Source organism: Coregonus clupeaformis, chromosome 12 (genome assembly GCF_020615455.1).
Source record: "Coregonus clupeaformis isolate EN_2021a chromosome 12, ASM2061545v1, whole genome shotgun sequence".
NCBI lineage: Eukaryota > Metazoa > Chordata > Actinopteri > Salmoniformes > Salmonidae > Coregonus > Coregonus clupeaformis.
This window is the reverse complement of record NC_059203.1, coordinates 20,649,226-20,670,454: the sequence shown is the minus strand read 5'-3', so window position 1 is coordinate 20,670,454 and position 21,229 is coordinate 20,649,226. Positions and strand designations below refer to the sequence as shown.

Here is a 21,229-nt window from a genome sequence, read left to right as displayed (position 1 = left end):
GAGGATATGACAGAGCCAAGTGACTTGGTGTATAGAGAGAATAGGAGAGGGCCTAGAACTGAGCCCTGGGGGACACCAGTGGTGAGAACACGTGGTGCGGAGACAGATTCTCGCCACGCCACCTGGTAGCGACCTGTCAGGTAGGACGCAATCCAAGAGTGAGCAGCGCCGGAGATGCCCAACTCGGAGAGGGTGGAGAGGAGGATCTGATGGTTCACAGTATCAAAGGCAGCGGATAGGTCTAGAAGGATAAGAGCAGAGGAAAGAGAGTCTCAATTGAATGACCAGTCTTGAAACCTGACTGATTTGGATCAAGAAGGTCATTCTGAGAGAGATAGCAGGAGAGTTGGTTAGAGACGGCACGCTCAAGAGTTTTGGAGAGAAAAGAAAGAAGGGATACTGGTCTGTAGTTGTTGACATCGGAGGGATCGAGTGTAGGTTTTTTGAGGAGGGGTGCAACTCTCGCTCTCTTGAAGACGGAAGGGACATGGCCAGCGGTCAAGGATGAGTTGATGAGCGAGGTGAGGTAAGGGAGAAGGTCTCCGGAAATGGTCTGGAGAAGAGAGGAGGGGATAGGGTCAAGCGGGCAGGTTGTTGGGTGGCTGGCCATCACAAGTCGCAAGATTTCATCTGGAGAGAGAGGGGAGAAAGAAGTCAAAGCATAGGGTAGGGCAGTGTGAGCAGGACCAGCGGTGTCATTTGACTTAATACATGTGGATCGGATGTCGTCAACTTTCTTTTCAAAATGGTTGACGAAGTCATCCACAGAGAGGGAGGAGGGAGAGGGAGGAGGAGGAGGATTCAGCAGGGAGGAGAAGGTGGCAAATAGCTTCCTAGGGTTAGAGGCAGAGGCTTGAAATTTAGAGTGGTAGAAAGTGGCTTTGGCAGCGGAAACAGAGGAAGAGAATGTAGAGAGGAGGGAGTGAAAAGATGACAGGTCCGCAGGGAGTTTAGTTTTCCTCCATTTCCGCTCGGCTGCCCGGAGCCCTCTTCTGTGAGCTCGCAATGAATCATCAAGCCACGGAGCAGGAGGGGAGGACCGAGCCGGCCGGGAGGATAGGGGACACAAGGAGGGTTGAGGAGGCAGAATCAGGAGATTGGGGGGAGAAGGATTTAGCAGAGGGAAGAGATGATAGGATGGAAGAGGAGAGAGTAGCGGGAGAGAAAAGGATACAAAGTAGTGGTCGGAGACTTGGAGGGGAGTTGCAGTGAGATTAGTAGAAGAATAGCATCTAGTAAAGATGAGGTCAAGCGTATTGCCTGCCTTGTCAGTAGGGGGGGACGGTGAGAGGGTGAGGTCAAAAGAGGAAAGGAGTGGAAAGAAGGAGGCAGAGAGAAATGAGTCAAAGGCAGACGTAGGGAGGTTAAAGTCACCCAGAACTGTAAGGGGTGAGCCATCCTCAGGAAAGGAACTTATCAAGGCGTAAAGCTCATTGATGAACTCTCCAAGGGAACCTGGTGTCACGGTTTACTAAGCCAGAACCCAGAAGCAGACCAGGACAAGGTAGGTTGAAACAAAGGTGAGTGTTTATTTAATAGATCCACGAGTGAGGCTGAATAATCCAGGGAACAGAGCGGGTGGCGTGGATGGGTTGTTGAGGGTGCAGTGGTAGGTCCAGTAATGGCTCGGCAGCCGCCGACCATCAGGCAGAGGTTGGGTGAAGGTTCCGGATGAGTGACTGCAGATGGAACAAAACGGAGGTAAGACAAAACAAGCAAACAAGGTGCAAAACAACAAAACTAACGCTTCACATGCTCTAAGGCTGATCCACTGATAAACATACTGTTCATGGCTAACGCGATCCGGCAGGGAATGGATGTTAGGACAGAGCCTAAGAAGGGTGATGATCAGGACCTGGTGTGCAGATTGCTGATGGGATGCAGGTGCGGAAATCAAGAGAGCTCCCGCCTAGCAACGTTGCCCGGCAACCAGGCAGGAGCGTTTCCAGAACCCTCGGGAAACTGGAGATCCCGAGCAGAAAAACTAGTACCCAGACAGAAACCGACTCAGACTGCAGGGATCGTTACAGCACCCCCCCTCCGACGAACGCCACCGGGCGGATTCCCGGAGCGCCAGGATGGAGGCGGTAGAAGTCACGAATGAGGTCAGCATCTAGGATCTGTCGCGCGGGAATCCAACTCCTCTCTTCAGGACCATACCCCTCCCAGTCCACGAGATACTGGAAACCCCGCCCCGCCGTCTGGAATCCATGATGCGTCGCACCGTGTAGGCAGGACCACCTCCGATCATCCGAGGAGGAGGAGGAGGAGGCGGAGGAGGCAACAGAGGACTGAGGAGAACAGGCTTGAGGCAGGAGACATGAAAGGTGGATGGACTCTGAGCGTCCTCGGTAGTTTGAGTCGAACTGCCACCGGATTGATCACCCTTCTCCACCACAAACGGACCAATGAACTTCCGGTGACAACTTCCTAGACTCAGTCCGTAAAGCGAAGATCCCGTGTGGCCAACCAGACCCTATCTCCGATGGTATAGGTGGGAGCGGGGATCCGCGACGATTCGCCTGGAGCTGATACGTCCGAAACTCTAAGAGTGCCTTTCTGGCCCGATGCCAGGTCCGGTGGCAACGACGAATATGGGCCTGAACAGAGGGCACTGAGAGCTCCTTCTCCTGAGAAGGGAACAAGGGAGGTTGGTAGCCATACAGGCACTGGAAGGGGAGACATCCCAGTGGCAGATGTAGGGGAGAGTATTGTGGGCATACTCAACCCAAGGCAACTGAGAGACCCAGGAGGTGGGGGTTGGAGGAGACAAGGCAGCGTAGCGTGGATTCCATCTTCTGGTTGGCCTCTCCGCCTGACCATTAGATTGGGGGTGAAAACCAGATGTGAGGCTGACTGTAGCTCCAATGGCCAAACAGAAGGACTTCCAGACAGCAGAGGTAAACTGAGGGCCACGGTCGGAAACGATATCACTGGGCAAACCGTGGACCCTGAAAACCTCCCTAACCAGGATCTCGGACGTCTCCGAGGCAGAGGAAGCTGGCAACAGGGCACAAAGTGGGCGAACTTGCTGAATCTGTCCACGATAGTCAGAACGACCGTGTTCCCCTCAGAAGCGGGCAACCCAGCGACAAAGTCCAGGGCCAGATGCGACCATGGTCGCCGGGGAATAGGAAGGGGTGAAGTAGTCCAGAGCTGGGCCGATTGGTACTCTTATTCTGCGCACACACTGGACAGGCAGCAACAAAACCCCGAGTATCCTCGGCCATGGCAGGCCACCAAAACGTCTGCGAAAACGCCATCGTCCGAGCCACGCCAGGGTGACAAGCCATCTTGCTGGCGTGGGACCATTTGAGGACAGCAGGACGAACCGACTCAGGCACAAACAACCCGACCGGGTGGACTGCTACGGGACCGGCTGCGTCCGAAGGGCGCCATCACCTCCTCCTCAATCTTCCACATAACTGCTCCCACGACGCAGTTCCGGGGAGAATTGCCTCGGTCTTGGACCCACTCTCTTCCGTCTTGGAGAACATCCGGGACAAGGCGTCCGCCTTGCCGTCTTAGATCCAGGTCGAACGTCAGGGAAAAATTGAATCGTCCGAAAAACAACGCCCACCTGGCCTGACGGGAGTTGAGACGTCTAGCCGATTGCACGTAAGCAAGATTCTTGTGGTCAGTCCAGACAATAAACGGTTGCTCCGCCCTCCAACCAGTGGCGCCACTCCTCCAAGGCAAGTTTCACCGCAGAAGCTCCCGGTTACCCACATCGTAATTCCTCTCCGCAGGCGAAAGGCGACTGAGTAGTAGGCGCAGGGATGGAGTTTACTGTCCGTGGAGCATCGCTGCGACAGGATGGCGCCAACTCCCACATCAGACGCGCCCACTTCAACGACGAACTGACGGGCCGTGTCGGTTGAGAGAGAATCGGTGCGTTGGTGAATCGCTCTTCAAATCCGAAACGGCTGATCCGCCTCCGGATTCCACTTGAAGGTCCTGATACTGGAAGTCAAGGCAGTTAACGGAGCGGCCACACGGCTGTAATCCCGGATGAATCTGCGGTAGAAAGCAAACCCCAAAAATCTCTGGAGCTGCAATCTCGTACCGGGCTGGGCCCATTCCAGAACCGCTCTAACCTTCTCCTGGTCCATCCTAATCTCTCCCTGGGGAGATGATGTACCCGAGAAAGGATGTCGTGGTGGGCGTGAAACTCGCACTTCTCGGCCTTCACGAACAGGCGATTCTCCAACAATCGCTGCAGAACCTGCCGGACATGCTGGACGTGGTCGGAAGGTTCCTTCGAGAAGATCAGAATGTCATCCAGGTAAACAAACACAAAGAGACCGATCATATCTCTCAGGACGTCGTTTCACCATACTCTGGAATACCGCTGGAGCATTGGTCAGTCCAAACGGCATCACCTGATACCAAGTGACCCATCGGTGTATTGAAACCCGTCAACCACTCGCCCTCTCTGATCCGGACCATGTGATACGCATTGCGTAGGTCTAGCTTGGTGAACACCGTAGCACCCTGTAAGGAGTCGAAGGCAGAACTCATCAAGGGCAGGGGGATACTTGTTCTTGACCGTGATGTCATTCAACCCCGATAATCAATACACGGTCGAAGAGAGCCATCCTTCTTACCCACAAAGAAGAATCCTGCCCCAGGGGTGATGACGAGGACGAACGAGACCAGCAGCTAGGGACTCCTTGATGTAGGTCTCCAAAGCCTCACGCTCAGGTCGGGAGATACTGTATAACCTTCCCTTGGGGTAGACAGCTCCAGGGAACAGGTTGATGGCACAATCATATGGTCGGTGGGGAGGGAGTGACAGAGCCTTCTGCTTACTGAACACTTCCCCCAAATCGGTGATATGTCTCGGGAACCAGGGACAAATCTGGGGGTTTAGCCTCAATCACCTGACTGGGAACCGAATGGGGACAGGCAGTCTTGAGACAGTTAGCATGACAATCAAGGCTCCAACTCGTTACCTTGCCCGTCACCCAATCGAACGGGATTGTGTTCCTTCAGCCAGGGGTATCCAGGGACCAGAGGAACATGGGAAGACGGCAGAATGAAGAATGAAATCATCTCCAATGATTCCCTCGACAACAGCATCTTAACCGGTTCAGTCCTCATCGTGATATCGTACCAGACTACTGCCGTTCAGAGTGGTCGCTTCAATGGCTTCCGCAATTGCTTCTTGAAAGCCCCAGCTGTTCCACCAACTCGGCATCAAGAAAGCTTCCATCGGCACCTGAATCGATAAAGCGTTAATCGCTAAGCTCTGATTCCTGTTCATAAGGGTAGCCGGGAAACGGGTCTGACAGAGGTATTGAGAGGTCGAAACTGGCTCGCTAAAAGTCCTCCCAACTTTAGCGAGCCGCGCAGTTTGACGACCGCCGGGAACAGGTGGCGAGGTAATGTCCCGAACCACCACAGTAGAAGCAACAGTTAGTCCTACGTCTGAGTTGGCGTTCCTCCTTGGTTAACCCGCGCGCCCTACTTGCATTGGTTCAGAATCGGGAGACAGGACCTCTCCACTAATCCTGTGTGGTGGATCGATGATCGACGATTCTGGTCCAATCCCCGACCCGACTGGAACCTGAGAAGCTGATCGATTGGACGGAACCCATTGCTTCTCCCTCCTTCGCTCTCGGACTCGATTATCCACCCGAATAGACAAGGCTACCAAGCTGTCCAGGTCACTAGGCTCGGATAAGAGATCAACTCATCCTTGAGCTGCTCCGACAGACCCTGGTAAAAGGCCGCTTGCAGAGACTCCTCATTCCACCCACTCTCCACAGCCAACGTCTTGAACTCGATCACGAAGTCGTCACGCCGAGTTCCTTGGCGAAGCGAAAACAGGCGCCTAGCTGCGTCCCTCCCTCGGACGGAATGGTCGAAGAGCTTCCTCATCTCGGCCGTGAACCCCTGGTATGAAGCCATGCAGGGGTCTTGTCGTTCCCAAACGGCTGAAGCCCACTCCAGCGCTCGACCCGCAGCAACTCAATCACAAAGGCTATCCTAGCCTTGTCTGTGGCATAAGAGTAGGGCTGTAGATCGAACACTAACCCACACTGCATAAGGGCGAAAGAACGGCATCTTCCCAGCTCCCCCTCATATTTATCCGGCGTCGGAACCTTGGGCTCACGGGAAGGACACAGCTCCAGAAGCGGCAGGCGAGATGGGTGAAACCGGTAGTGGATCCTCCACCGAAACTTGCGCTGGTTCTGGACCTCCGTCAGACCGGGTAGAAAGGTTCCGAACTGCTAACGCGATCTCCCTGTAGCTCCGTGCTATGATGGCCTAACATCTTCTCCTGATGGGTAATGGCATGGCGAACAGAGTCCAGGTCCGCTGGGTTCATTACTGGCCGGATCGTTCTGTCACGGTTTACTAAGCCAGAACCCAGAAGCAGACCAGGACAAGGTAGGTTGGAAACAAAGGTGAGTGTTTATTTAATAGATCCACGAGTGAGGCTGAATAATCCAGGGAACAGAGCGGGTGGCGTGGATGGGTTGTTGAGGGTGCAGTGGTAGGTCCAGTAATGGCTCGGGCAGCCGCACCATCAGGCAGAGGTTGGGTGAAGGTTCCGGATGAGTGACTGCAGATGGAACAAAAGGGAGGTAAGTACAAAACAAGCAAACAAGGTGCAAAACAACAAAACTAACGCTACATGCTCTAAGGCTGATCCACTGATAAACATACTGTTCATGGCTAACGATCCGGCAGGGAATGGATGTTAGGACAGAGCCTAAGAAGGGTGATGATCAGGACCAGGTGTGCAGATTGCTGATGGGATGCAGGTGCGGAAATCAAGAGAGCTCCCGCCTAGCAACGTTGCCCGGCAACCAGGCAGGGAGCGTTCCAGAACCCTCGGGAAACTGGAGATCCCGAGCAGAAAAACTAGTACCCAGACAGAAACCGACTCAGACTGCAGGGATCGTTACACCTGGAGGGCGATAAATGACAAAAATGTTAAGCTTGAATGGGCTAGTGACTGTGACAGCATGGAATTCAAATGAGGAGATAGACAGATGGGTCAGAGGAAAAAGAGAGAATGTCCACTTGGGAGAGATGAGGATTCCTGTGCCACCGCCGCGCTGACCAGATGCTCTCGGGGTATGCGAGAACACATGGTTAGACGAGGAAAGAAAATATAAAGTAACTCTGCAATAGGATAGATAATATACAGTTGCAGCAGCGAATGTTATGAGTCAAAAGAGTTTGTGCAAAAAGGGTCAATGCAGATAGTTCAGGTAGCTATTGGTTAACTATTTAGCAGTCTTATAGCTTGGGGGTAGAAGCTGTTTAGGGTCCTGTTGTCATCTGTGGATCTGTTGGGGCGATATGTGGTATCTGGGATGATGGTGTTGATGTGAGCCATTACCAGCCTTTCAAAGTATTTCATGGCTACAGATGTGCTACGAGGCAATAGTCATTTAAAAAGGTTACCTTGCCATTATTGGGCACAGGGTCTATGGTGGTCTGCTTGAAACATGCAGGTATTACAGATGGGGTCAGGGAGAGGTTGAAAATGTCAGTAAAGACACTTTGCAGCTGTTCAGCACGTGCTCTGAGTACGCATCCTGGTAATCTGTCTGGCCCCGTGGCCTTGTGAATGTTAACTTGTTTAAAGGTCTTACTCACATCGTCTACGGAGAGCGAGATCACACAGTCGTCAGGAACAGCTGGTGCACTCATGCATGGTTCAGTGTTGCTTGCCTCGAAGCGAGCATAGAAGGAATTTAGCTTGTCTGGTAGGCTCGCGTCACTGGGCAGCTTGCAGCTGGGTTTCCCTTTGTAATCTGTGATAATTTGCAAGCCCTGCCACATCTGACAAGCTTCAGAGCCGACGTAGTATGATTCGATCTTAGTCCTGCATTGACATTTTGACTGTTTGATGGTTCATTGAAGGTCATAGCGGGATTTCTTATAAATGTCCGGATTAGTGTCCTGCTCCTTGAAAGAGGCAACCCTAGCATTTAGCTCAGTGCGGATGTTGCCTGTAATCCATGGCTTCTAGTTGGGATATGTACATACGTACGGTCACTGTCAGGACGATGTCATCAATGCACTTGACTGATGTGGTAAACTCCTCAATGTTATCGGATTAATCCTGGAACATATTCCAGTCTGTGGTAGCGAAACAGTCCTGTAGCTGAGCATTCGCTTCATCAGACCACTTCCGTATTGAGCGTGTCACTGGTACTTCCTGTTTGAGTTTTTGCTTGTAAGCAGGAATCATGAGGATAGAGTAATGGTCAGATTTGCCAAATAGAGGTTGAGGGAGAGCTTTGTATGCGTCTCTGTGTGTGGAGTAAAGGTGATCTACAGTTTCTTTGCCTCTAGTTGCACAGGTGACATGCTGGTAAAAATGAGGTAAGACAGATTTCAGTTTCCCTGCATTAAAATCACGGCCACTAGGAGCGCCACCTCTGGATGTGCATTTTCTTGTATATTATCCATGTCCTTATTCAGACATGACTCTGAGAAATCTAGGATATTACAGTTCTTCAGGTCCCGTTGATAGGATAGTCTCGAACGTAGCTCATCCAGTTTGTTCTCCAGTGATTGTACGTTCACCAATAGAATGGAGGGTAGAGGTGATTTATTTACTCATCAACGTTGTCTCATCAGGGAGCCCACTCGTTTGCCTCTCTTGCGCCGTCGCTTTCGAGTCCTTGGGATTAGGGCCTGGTCCGGAATGAGCAGTACATCCACAACTGCCGACTCGTTGAAGTAGAAATCTTCATCCAAATCGAAAGTTAGTCGTCGCTGTTCTGATTTCCAGAAGCTGTGGCTTAAATATTTATGTACAAAAATCAGCATAATTTCTTTTTTTTAAATAGCAGAATTGGTCAGGAGCCCGTAGAACGACAGCTGTCCACTACAGCACCATCTTCAACCAGGAGGACCGCTTCATGTAACATGTTACATGTGTTCTGTTTCCTTCCTGTCTTGACTCAGAAACACCAGCCAGCTCCACAGTGATGACATCATGAATGTACCGCTTCATCCGTCCAAGTAACGGTTAACACGTGCACCTTCCTGTGTTGTCACAGATACACCAGCCAGCCTCACAGTGACGGCATCATGTTAGACCACGAGGACAGTTTCTGGTGTCAGGCCCTGGAAGACCTGGAGACCTGTGGACAGTCTGAGCTCCTCAGAGAGATAGAGGTATACTACAATAACTCACCTGGTCAATTAAAAGACAATCAACTGTCTCTGAACCTATAAAAACGGAGACATCTGCCACACACCTGACAAGGAAGGTAAGAGGCTTGAAGAAAAGGTCCTGCACACTTAGATCCATGTAAATTCCAAAGGGAAGTGTTTCCCTGTGAACCAAAAAGACCAAAGAGCAGTATTTGACAGTACAGGAAATTGCAACAGTACAGTGCATAGTGCATAGTGAACATACAGGTATCTATTTGTTATTCCACTGCTGCTGGTGTCCTGTTGTGTTGGGCCTAGCATGGTCACAGCAACATAGACACATTCTAGGAAAGACTGCATACTAACATACATACGGGAACTATTTAAAAATATAGCCTGGATCTGTTTCCGTACATATATTAGGATGTCAATAAAAAGACAGATGGACATCGACAATGTTTAGTTTCTGCTCGCATTTTCAGACCCCAGCTGGAAACTGCTTTGGTCGTTACAGCAGTATAATGTTATTCCAGCATCTTCGTCTACAGTTCCCAGTATAATGTTATTCCAGCATCTTCGTCTACAGTTCCCGGTATAATGTTATTCCAGCATCTTCGTCTACAGTTCCCAGTATAATGTTATTCCAGCATCTTCGTCTACAGTTCCCAGTATAATGTTATTCCAGCATCTTCGTCTACAGTTCCCAGTATAATGTTATTCCAGCATCTTCGTCTACAGTTCCCAGTATAATGTTATTAAAGCATCTTCGTCTACAGTTCCCAGTATAAAGTTATTCCAGCATGTTAGTCTACAGTTCCCAGTATAATGTTATTCCAGCATGTTAGTCTACAGTTCCCAGTATAATGTTATTCCAGCATCTTCGTCTACAGTTCCCAGTATAATGTTATTCCAGCATGTTAGTCTACAGTTCCCAGTATAATGTTATTCCAGCATGTTAGTCTACAGTTCCCAGTATAATGTTATTCCAGCATGTTAGTCTACAGTTCCCAGTATAATGTTATTCCAGCATGTTAGTCTACAGTTCCCAGTATAATGTTATTCCAGCATGTTAGTCTACATTTCCCAGTATAATGTTATTCCAGCATGTTAGTCTACAATTCCCAGTATAATGTTATTCCAGCATGTTAGTCTACAGTTCCCACTATAATGTTATTCCAGCATGTTAGTCTACAGTTCCCAGTATAATGTTATTCCAGCATGTTAGTCTACAGTTCCCACTATAATGGTATTCCAGCATGTTAGTCTACAGTTCCCACTATAATGTTATTCCAGCATGTTAGTCTACAGTTCCCAGTGGTCGCATACACATGATATATTTAGAGACTGGGGTTGCGTCCCAAATGGCACCCTATTCACTATGTAGTGCACTACTTTTGACCAGAGACCTATGGACCCTGGTAGTGCACTAAATTGGCAATAGGGCGTAATTTTGGAAGCATCCTGAGGAACTTTGTGGAGCCCATTATAAATGTGCTGAAACCCCTCCAGTAGCTGCCTTGCCAGGTACTGGAGTCTGTCCTCTACCTCTACTCTATTCTACTCTACTCTACTCTACTCTGCTCTACTCTACTCTACTTTGCCATGCTCTACTCTATGCTATACTATACTATACTCTACTCTGTACTCTACTCTATGCTCTGCTCTACTCTACTCTGCTATGCTCTACTCTACTCTACTCTGCTCTACTCTACTTTATGCTCTACTCTACTCTGTTCTCTTCTCTGTACTCTACTCTATGCTCTACTCTGCTCTGGTCTCTACTCTGCTCTACTTTGCTATGTTCTACTCTACTCTGTACTCTACTCTATGCTCTACTCTACTCTGCACTCTACTTTATGTTCTACTCTACTCTGTTCTCTACTCTATGCTCTACTCTACTCTGTTCTCTACTCTGTTCTCTACTCTATGCTCTACTCTACTCTGTTCTCTACTCTGTTCTCTACTCTATGCTCTACTCTACTCTGTTCTCTACTCTGTACTCTACTCTATGCTCTACTCTACTCTGTTCTCTACTCTGTACTCTACTCTATGCTCTACTCTACTCTGTTCTCTACTCTGTACTCTACTCTACTCTATGCTCTACTCTACTCTGTACTCTACAATGCTCTACTCTACTCTGTACTGTACTCTATGCTCTACTCTCTCTGTTCCCTACTCTGTACTCTACTCTATACTATACTATGCTCTACTCTACTCTACTCTGTACTCTACTCTACTCTACTCTACTCTACTCTGCTATGCTTTACTCTACTTTACTCTACATTACTCTTCTCTATTCTCTCTATAGGCATCCATCATGACGGGCAGTGCCATCAGTATTGGGGTGGATGGTAACAAGTCCCATGCCGTCCCCCACCCTGGGGACCCCGTCAGCCAGCCCCGCGTCAGCCCTCTACGGAGGAGCTCCCTCCTGCACCACGATGCCAAGACCCACCTGCACCAGGAGGTCCACCTCCACCAGGAGGCCCACCTGCCCCCGGAGGCCCAGCTCCTGCACCACGAGGCCAGGACACAGCTGCATCACGAGGCCAAGGCCAAGAACACACTTCGGGTGTCTGAGAAGACCTGGGAGTCCCGCAGGATCAAGGAGGAGATGCAGGAGATCCTGTCCCCGACCCCTCTCGAGCTACACAAGGTGACTAATGTACCCACCATGCAGGGCTCTCCAACCCTGTTCCTGGAGAACTGACATCCTGTAGGATTTCACTCCAATTCTTATAATTAGCTGGTTGATTATCTGAATCAACTGGTGTTGGAGCATAAACCTACCGGAGGGTTGCTCTCCAGGAACAGGGTTGGAGTTAAAACTTACAGGAGGGTAGCTCTCCAGGAACAGGGTTGGAGCGTAAACCTACAGGAGGGTAGCTCTCCAGGAACAGGGTTGGAGTTAAAACCTACAGGAGGGTAGCTCTCCAGGAACAGGGTTGGAGTTAAAACCTATAGGAGGGTAGCTCTCCAGGAACAGGGTTGGAGTTAAAACCTATAGAAGGGTAGCTCTCCAGGAACAGGGTTGGAGCGTAAACCTACAGGAGGGTGCTCTCCAGGAACAGGGTTGGAGCGTAAACCTACAGGAGGGTAGCTCTCCAGAAACAGGGTTGGAGCGTAAACCTTTAGGAGGGTAGCTCTCCAGGAACAGAGTTTAAGAGCCCTGCACCACTGGAACCTGACTCCACCATATGCTGTTGTTCCTTCCGGTTGAGGTCTAGACAGTGTACAGTAACAGACCACAGTAATCAATAATAGATCAATACATACATTATTGACTAACAACACTCTAATTTATTAATTGGCTTGTGCACCCTGCTCTTCACTGTCAGACCAACCTGCCTGCTTTAGTTCGTTTGCTCAATAGCACTGGTCTTGCCAATAGCGGCTCTTTTTCACATTTACATTTTAGTCATTTAGCAGACGCTCTTATCCAGAGCGACTTACAGTTAGTGAGTGCATACATTTTCATACTGGCCCCCGTGGGAAACGAACTCACAACCCTGGCGTTGCAAGCGCCATGCTCTACCAACTGAGCTACAGGGGACTCTTTCTGAGGAAGGTTTTACTTGCAATGTTCGTGATGCTGAATGCACTTATTGTACAGTACTGCAAGTCACAGAATAAGAGTGCCTGCTAAATGCAGACTTCACTGCCCTCAGAGGTAAAGGTTAAACCATAGCCACCACCCTACTCTGTCATTGGCTTTAGTTAGCATTTTAAGTGCATGTTCAACCATCCCAAGGCCCCGTTATGTCACTAAGCTGTGCAGCCATGTGTGAAGCTACAGGATATATGAGCAGTACTAACATTGTTAAAGGAGTTATGTGTTCAGCCAAGTTCAGCTATGTCCAGCTATGTTCAGCTATGTCCAGCTATGTCTAGCTATGTCCAGCTATGTCCAGCTATGTTCAGCTATGTCCAGCTATGTTCAGCTATGTCCAGCGGTGTCTAGCTATGTCCAGCTATGTTCAGCTATGTTCAGCTATATCCAGCTATGTCCAGCTATGTCCAGCTATGTCCAGTTATGTCCAGCTATGTCCAGCTATGTTCAGCTATGTTCAGCTATATCCAGATATGTCCAGCTATGTCCAGCTATGTCTAGCTATGTCCAGCTATGTTCAGCTATGTCCAGCTATGTCCAGCTATGTTCAGCTATGTTCAGCTATGTCCAGCTATGTTCAGCTATGTCCAGCTATGTTCAGCTATGTCCAGCTATGTTCAGCTATGTCTAGCTATTTCTAGCTATATCCAGATATGTCCAGCTATATCCAGCAATGTTCAGCTATGTCCAGCTATGTTCAGCTATGTCTAGCTATGTCTAGCTATATCCAGATATGTCCAGCTATGTCCAGCTATGTTCAGCTATGTCCAGCTTGTTCAGCTATGTCCAGCTATGTTCAGCTATGTCTAGCTATGTCCAGCTATGTTCAGCTATGTCTAGCTATGTTCAGCTATGTCCAGCTATGTCCAGCTATGTCCAGCTATGTTCAGCTATGTCCAGCTATGTTCAGCTATGTCCAGCTATGTCCAGCTATGATCAGCTATGTCCAGCTATGTCCAGCTATGTTCAGCTATGTCCAGCTATGTCCAGCTATGATCAGCTATGTCCAGCTATGTTCAGCTATGTTCAGCTATGTCCAGCTATGCGTGTGTTGAAGCTACTCATCCCTTATTGGGTTGTATTCCCTTATCGGGTTGTATTCCCCAGGTGACGGTGATGAAGGATCCGGAGAGCGATGACTTTGGCTTCAGCGTATCGGACGGGTTCCTAGAGAAAGGTGTTTATGTCAACATGATCCGTCCCGAGGGCCCGGCGGACCGCGCAGGCCTGAAACCATATGACAGGATCCTACAGGTGCCTACTGCGTCTGTAACTATCCACCAGCCTGTACTTACCCACCAGCCTGTACCAATCCACCAGCCTGTACCGATCCACCAGCCTGTACCGATCCACCAGCTTGTACCGATCCACCAGCCTGTACCTATCCACCAGCCTGTACCGATCCACCAGCCTGTACCTATCCACCAGCCTGTACCTGATCCACCAGCCTGTACCTATCCACCAGCATGTACCTATCCACCAGCCTGTACCTACCCACCAGCCTGTACCTACCCACCAGCCTGTAGATAGATAGATAGATAGATAGATAGATAGATAGATAGATAGATAGATAGATAGATAGATAGATAGATAGATAGATAGATAGATAGATAGATAGATAGATAGATAGATAGATAGATAGATAGATAGATAGATAGATAGATAGATAGATAGATAGATAGATAGATAGATAGATAGATAGATAGATAGATAGATAGATAGATAGATAGAAGCTAAATGGCATATATTATATTACTAGCATGGCACTAGCAGTGTTAGTATCTATTGATAATGTTTCTGTGTTAGTTCACTGGGATTTTCTTTAGCTAGCCTTTAGGTAGCACCCACCCACCCACCCACTCTCTCTCTCGCTCTCTCTCTCTCTCTCTCTCTTTCTCTCTATCTCTCTCTCTCTCTCTCCCCTCCTCTCCCCCTCTCTCTCTCTCTCCCCCTCTCTCTCTCTCTCCCCCTCCTCTCTCTCCCCCCCTCCTCTCTCTCTCCCCTCCCTCTCTCTCCCCCTCCTCTCTCTCCCCCCTCCCTCCCTCTCTCCCTCCCTCCCTCTCTCCCCTCCCTCCCTCTCTCCCCCCCTCCCTCCCTCCCTCTCCCCCTGCATGCTGTGCACAATCTGGCTCTCATTACAGACCGCTGTCAAGTTAATAAATGATCAGCGCATTAACAATTATGCTTCGGCCAGAGAAAACATGGAGGGGCAGGTTGGGTTGTGACCACTGGGAGATGGCAATAGCAACCCCACTGTTGGGAATATCTTCTCATATAGTAGAGTTATTATAATATCTACCCTTTAATACCCATGAGACAGAAGAAAATAAAAATAAAATAGAAATACATTTTTAGACCAGAATAGAACAATGGGTATGGTTCTGATTAAGCCAAAGCCACAGTTTAATAAAGTCCACTTATTGAAGGTAAATAAAGAAACCCAGAACTACTTATTATAAAAACGAACATTCAACGTGTACAGACTCGGCCAAGATAAAAAGTAAACTATGCACACCCAGCAGGATATGCCAGTGCTCCTAGCTTCCAGATCCCAGTTCCCTAGCTGTCTTCCAAGCCAAACAATACCTGATTCTCACTATACGGCCAACCCAAACCGTACTGTGCTTGCTCTGATATTTTCCTTTTACATTGTCCTTCCAGCCTGGTTCCAGCAACTAGGGTGGATGTGTAACCAGGCCTGCCCCGTACAGCTCAGCTTGGCTCAGTTTGGTTCGGTTTGGCCATGTATGTGTGAACCACAATCAACAGTGCACACTGATGTGGTTAAAGCGGCATTAGCAGAGTTGTTGGAATGTTGCTATTGACTGCAGTGTTTGTGGCGTTTATTCCTAGAAATCAGTCCTTGGTTGCAGTGTTTTATGGTTTAGAATCTGATCTGTCTGTGAGAAATCTACAGTAACAGAAGAAGTGTGTACAGCATCTATGTTGTGCATGAAATTGGACAACTTCTTAATATGGATGCCGTATGTATTGTCTATTCGACACCCTCCACTTAGTATCCCTGTTCTAGTGAGGATTATGTAACACATTAATAAACAACTGCTTCAAAATGCACACAGGGCTGAATCCTAACTCGTACAAATCCTCCTACTGAAATCATTGATTGATTGACGCAAAAGTCAGAGTTGCACGTGCCATCCACATTGTGACAAATTCCATACTGTCCAAACTCCAAAGTGAATAATTCTACCCACATTGTCAAACAATGAATGAATCTGCATGTCTTCCCCTTAGTGGGGACATGCATGTGAATGTGTCATTGTAAATGTCAACAGTTCTGTAAGTCACTTTGATTGCTAAAAGTCTGCAAAATTAACTTATTTTGGGGGTTGGTGAACCACATGCGTACCAGGGACTTTGACTTTTGACTGAATTTCTAGTCTTGACTCCCAAGTTTCATAATTCAATACTTGCCATACCAGCCAATGTTTTTAGGAAATTGTGCTGAAATCAACTATGTACTGAATATGAGTCTAATGAATTACAGAATATGAGTCTAATGAATTACTGAATATGAGGCTAATGAATTACTGAATATGAGGCTAATGAATTACTGAATATGAGTCTAATGAATTACTGAATAAGAGTCTAATGAATTACTGAATATGAGTCTAATGAATTACTGAATATGAGGCTAATGAATTACTGAATATGAGGCTAATGAATTACTGAATATGAGGCTAATGAATTACTGATTATGAGTCTAATGAATTACTGAATATGAGTCTAATGAAGTACTGAATATGAGGCTAATGAATTACTGAATATGAGGCTAATGAATTACTGAATATGAGGCTAATGAATTACTGAATATGAGGCTAATGAATTACTGAATATGAGTCTAATGAATTACTGAATATGAGGCTAATGAATTACTGAATATGAGGCTAATGAATTACTGAATATGAGTCTAATGAATTACTGAATATGAGGCTAATGAATTACTGAATATGAGTCTAATGAATGACTGAATATGAGTCTAATGAATTACTGAATATGAGGCTAATGAATTACTGAATATGAGTCTAATGAATGACTGAATATGAGGCTAATGAATGACTGAATATGAGGCTAATGAATGACTGAATATGAGGCTAATGAATGACTGAATATGAGGCTAATGAATGACTGAATATGAGGCTAATGAATGACTGAATATGAGTCCAATGAATGACTGAATATGAGGCTAATGAATGACTGAATATGAGTCTAATGAATTACTGAATATGAGGCTAATGAATTACTGAATATGAGTCTAATGAATGACTGAATATGAGGCTAATGAATGACTGAATATGAGGCTAATGAATGACTGAATATGAGGCTAATGAATATCCATTTCCCCTGGTGCTGTAGGTGAACCACGTGCGTACCAGGGACTTTGACTGCTGCCTGGCTGTGCCCCTGATCACCGAGGCTGGGGACAAGCTGGAGCTGGTGATCAGCAGGAACCCTCTGGCCCAGAAACTGCACCATGAACAGGACTGTCTGGACCAGGACCAAGGCCTTCTCATCTCTGCGCTGCAGTCCAACAGTAGGGAACACCACCACTATACCACCACCACAACCCGAGCCATGGACCTGTGATTACAGTCACATACTGCAGTCACACCAAGCCACAGACCACTACCATGGAACTGTATCTGACTTTACAAACACACACAAAACCATGTGTCTACAGACACACCAGTGACCTGTGACTTTACAACCTACATACACACCAGTGACCTGTGACTTTACAACCTACAGACACACCAATGACCTGTGACTTTACAACCTACATACACACCAATGACCTGTGACTTTACAACCTACAGACACACAGTCAAAGACAAGCACCATGGACCTATACAGAGATAGATACACAGTACAGACATGCAGAGCCACAGACCAGAACTTTGAACCTGTGATTACAGATACATCATGCCACAGACCTGTAACCACAGACCTGCAACTAGAGACACACAGAGACAGAACCACAGACCAGCACCATGGACCTGTCTGTGACTCTACAGACACAGACCATGGACCTGTAATTACAAACACACCGAACCACAGACCAGCACCATGGACCTGTAATTACAAACACACCGAACCACAGACCAGCACCATGGACCTGTCTGTGACTCTACAGACACAGACCATGGACCTGTAATTACAAACACACCGAACCACAGACCAGCACCATGGACCTGTAATTACAAACACACCGAACCACAGACCAGCACCATGGACCTGTAATTACAAACACACCGAACCACAGACCAGCACCATGGACCCGTGACACTACTATACAGATACAAATTAAAGGTGCACATACAAAGTTGACGTGTTTACTACCTACATCCCTGGACCTGTGACCAGGTGCTCAGAGCAACTGACACGGAGTCACAGACAGAACCCCGTGGTGGCTGGACTTGTACTAACAGCTACAAAATACAATCCTTACAGACTCACAGAACTCTGTGTCTTCAGCCCTAACAACCATGGTAAAAAAAAATAATAATTTGAAGACGTTTTTACAGATTCCTTTTTACCCCAAGTCTCGTGTTTCCTGTGTTGTCATTATGTCAACCCCTTATATAAAAAATGAAGAAACAGTTGACCTATGACCTATTCTGAAACTGCTTTTGTTTGTTTGAGTCTTCAAAAGCAGAAGCCATTTGGGCATGGAAAAGCACACGCATATGAACACACACACACACACTGTGGACAAAGGGTGAAGGAGGACAATGCAGAAGCCTGCTGCTATTGGGGGGCTGATGGGGTTAATGAAACAAAGGTGATGTTTGGTCCTTCAGCAAATACTTTTATATGGACATATTGTGGTCAGTCAGTGGTTGGATGAGTATTTTTTACAGTGCAATCATTTTTTATTTGTGTGTACTGATTGATGCGCTTTCATATTTCAACATTTTGGCCAAACGGATTTACAGATGCCCTCAAGCAACAATCTGAGACATAATAGTACTTCAAGGAGTAAAACCACTTCAATTTTAAGGAGTAAAACCACTTCCAGGTTATCTTTGTTTATCCTTCTGATGTTTTCTTTGCTTTGTCCCCCTTTCTGTCCACTCCCTCTGATCCTCTGTCCCTCTGTCCTGGCGCCATGTAGCATCTACCCCATTTGCCAAATTGGAATTGGAGGGCACATAACACCGTCTCTGTCCACTCTGAACTAAACTGAAGCCAAGCTGCCACTCCCCCACCTCTACCGGCAAATGTTTCCCATGCAGGAAAATGTCTGGGACTATTTTAGACTCACAGATAAACATTATATAATAATATAACAGCACCACTTCCTCATCCAGCCCAGTGTCCAGCTCCCAGCCTTTTTAGCCTTGCTGTTAAATGAGGTTAAAGCACAGAGGACACTGAGGCCTGGTTTCAGTTGACCCCCACTTCAACCTGAAATACCACAGAGGACACTGAGGCCTGGTTTCAGTTGACCCCCACTTCAACCTGAAATACCACAGAGGACACTGAGGCCTGCTTTCAGTTGATCCCCACGTCAACCTGAAGTACCACAGAGGACACTGAGGCCTGGTTTCAGTTGACCCCCACTTCAACCTGAAGTAACAACCTCTCTGTTAATAGATTTGGGGCTCTATTCAATCTGTATCCATGAAGCGTTACAGATTCTGTGATAGTAATTTAAAGGTAATTTCTGATTGAGCCGACATATGCAGCATTTACCGTGAATGATATCTCCGCTACTGTGGGAACATTACCATTCTGTAACGCTGAATTTCCGCGATACAGATTGAATAGAGCTCTTGGTATTAATGAACTATGTGCCATTGTACCAATGTACTAACGGCAGCAAAGTCTCTGTAGTTTTCATTAGGACACACAACAGAAAACATTTCAAAATGTTTTCTTCTGTTTGGTGCCTAATGACCACGACCATGAGGTAACAACATCTCTGCATAGTAGAGCTATTATTAACCCATGTGCCAATAATCAATGACTGCTATGAATATTGGTTATGAAACTGGGCTGGTACAGGGTTGGTCGGTGTATCATCCGTCCCTCTCTGGGCGGTACAAGAATGAGAGGAATCCTTCTGCTTGATTTGATATTAAGGTTGAATGACAGTGAACACTCATTAATCACAAACAAGGGAGAAGAGATCAGAGCTCTCTCTGTATAAAAAACATTTAATGGTAGAAAGAAACAGAGAATTGAAGGCTTTTTAAATGAATTACAGTACAGTGCCGTCATCATATACTGTAGAAAAGTAATGCATGCATGGTCTTACGCACTCTCGATTGCAATGATATTAACCATTCTCAAATCTTCACATTGATCTGGTACTTTCCCTCTTCTTAAGAGCAGACGCTCTTCTCCAGAGCGACTTACATTTTTTTTTTTTTATCCAGTCTCCAAAACATTCTGCAGCCCTAGAAGAGTTCTTGTCAGTAGTGCATCAAATCAACAGCAAACTAGATTAGATATACTTTCATACAAACTTTAAATGAGATGTTTAGTCAACCCCTAGGTAGAAATAAAGGACTGAGGACGAGGTCTGTGGGTTTCTTGGCTGACAATGACGCATGCTCTGTTTGTGCTGTCTTTCGAAACCCTGTGGTCGTCACGCCAAACAGTGACCATAGGAGTTCGAGCAAGAAAGCACAAATAGATCCTGGAACAAGTTAGATACATTCCTCTCTGTGTATCGTAAATTTTTTAGGTTCTCAACAACCAGTTTCAGTACACTGCTTAAAATGTGGCCAAGAAAGATAAAATAACATGCACCTCCTAGCATGTCTAGCTAGCAATGTCAGTTACCAATGTCAGTTACCAATGCCAGTTACCAATGCCAGTTACCAATGCCAGTTACCAATGCCAGTTACCAATGCCAGTTACCAATGCCAGTTACCAATGCCAGTTACCAATGCCAGTTACCAATGCCAGTTACCAATGCCAGTTACCAATGTCAGTTACCAATGTCAGTCTCTCAGTAATCCAGAGCCAGTTACCAATGCCGGTAACCAATGCCAGTTACCTCCTTTTCAGTTACCAATGTCGGTTACCAATGCCAGTTACTGCCTAACCTGCCATTTTGTATGTCAGTTACCAATGCCAGTTACCAATGTCAGTTACCAATGCCAGTTACCAATGCCAGTAACCAATGCCAATTACTAAAGCCAGGCAAGCATAAAGATGTTTGGAGAAATTAGAAAAGCCACAACTTAGTGTCTTTCCAGGCAAACGTAAAGATGTGTTATCTTTCTACGTCATCAGAGTTTATTATGAATCAGTGAGTAGTCGACAAGCAAACAAGCATGGACATCTCTTACGATTTCTCATAAATTACATGTTTGCAAGTGGAAACACGTCTGCCTCCATTAGCTTGTTATTGAGAAAGAGTATATTTAGGAGTATTATTAGCCCTTTTCTCTCATGTGGTCAAGAAAATTCCTGCCTTCTCTTAAAATCTATTTTTGAAGCTATTTTCTTGGTCCC

The 21,229-nt window shown here is 47.0% G+C and overlaps 1 protein-coding gene across 1 annotated transcript in view; it reads left to right on the top strand.

Moving 5' to 3' along the window:
* The window catches only part of LOC121578813 (glutamate receptor-interacting protein 2-like), a 189,980-nt gene extending 169,270 nt beyond the window's left edge, over window positions 1-20,710 (top strand). Inside the window, exons 21-24 of the mRNA XM_045224103.1 lie at window positions 9,033-9,150; window positions 11,438-11,785; window positions 13,847-13,993; window positions 17,117-20,710. Coding sequence (XP_045080038.1) covers window positions 9,033-9,150; window positions 11,438-11,785; window positions 13,847-13,993; window positions 17,117-17,347 — 844 coding nt within the window. The 3' untranslated portion in view covers window positions 17,348-20,710. The remainder of the gene's footprint in view (window positions 1-9,032; window positions 9,151-11,437; window positions 11,786-13,846; window positions 13,994-17,116) is intronic.
* Window positions 20,711-21,229: the final 519 nt, after the last annotated feature.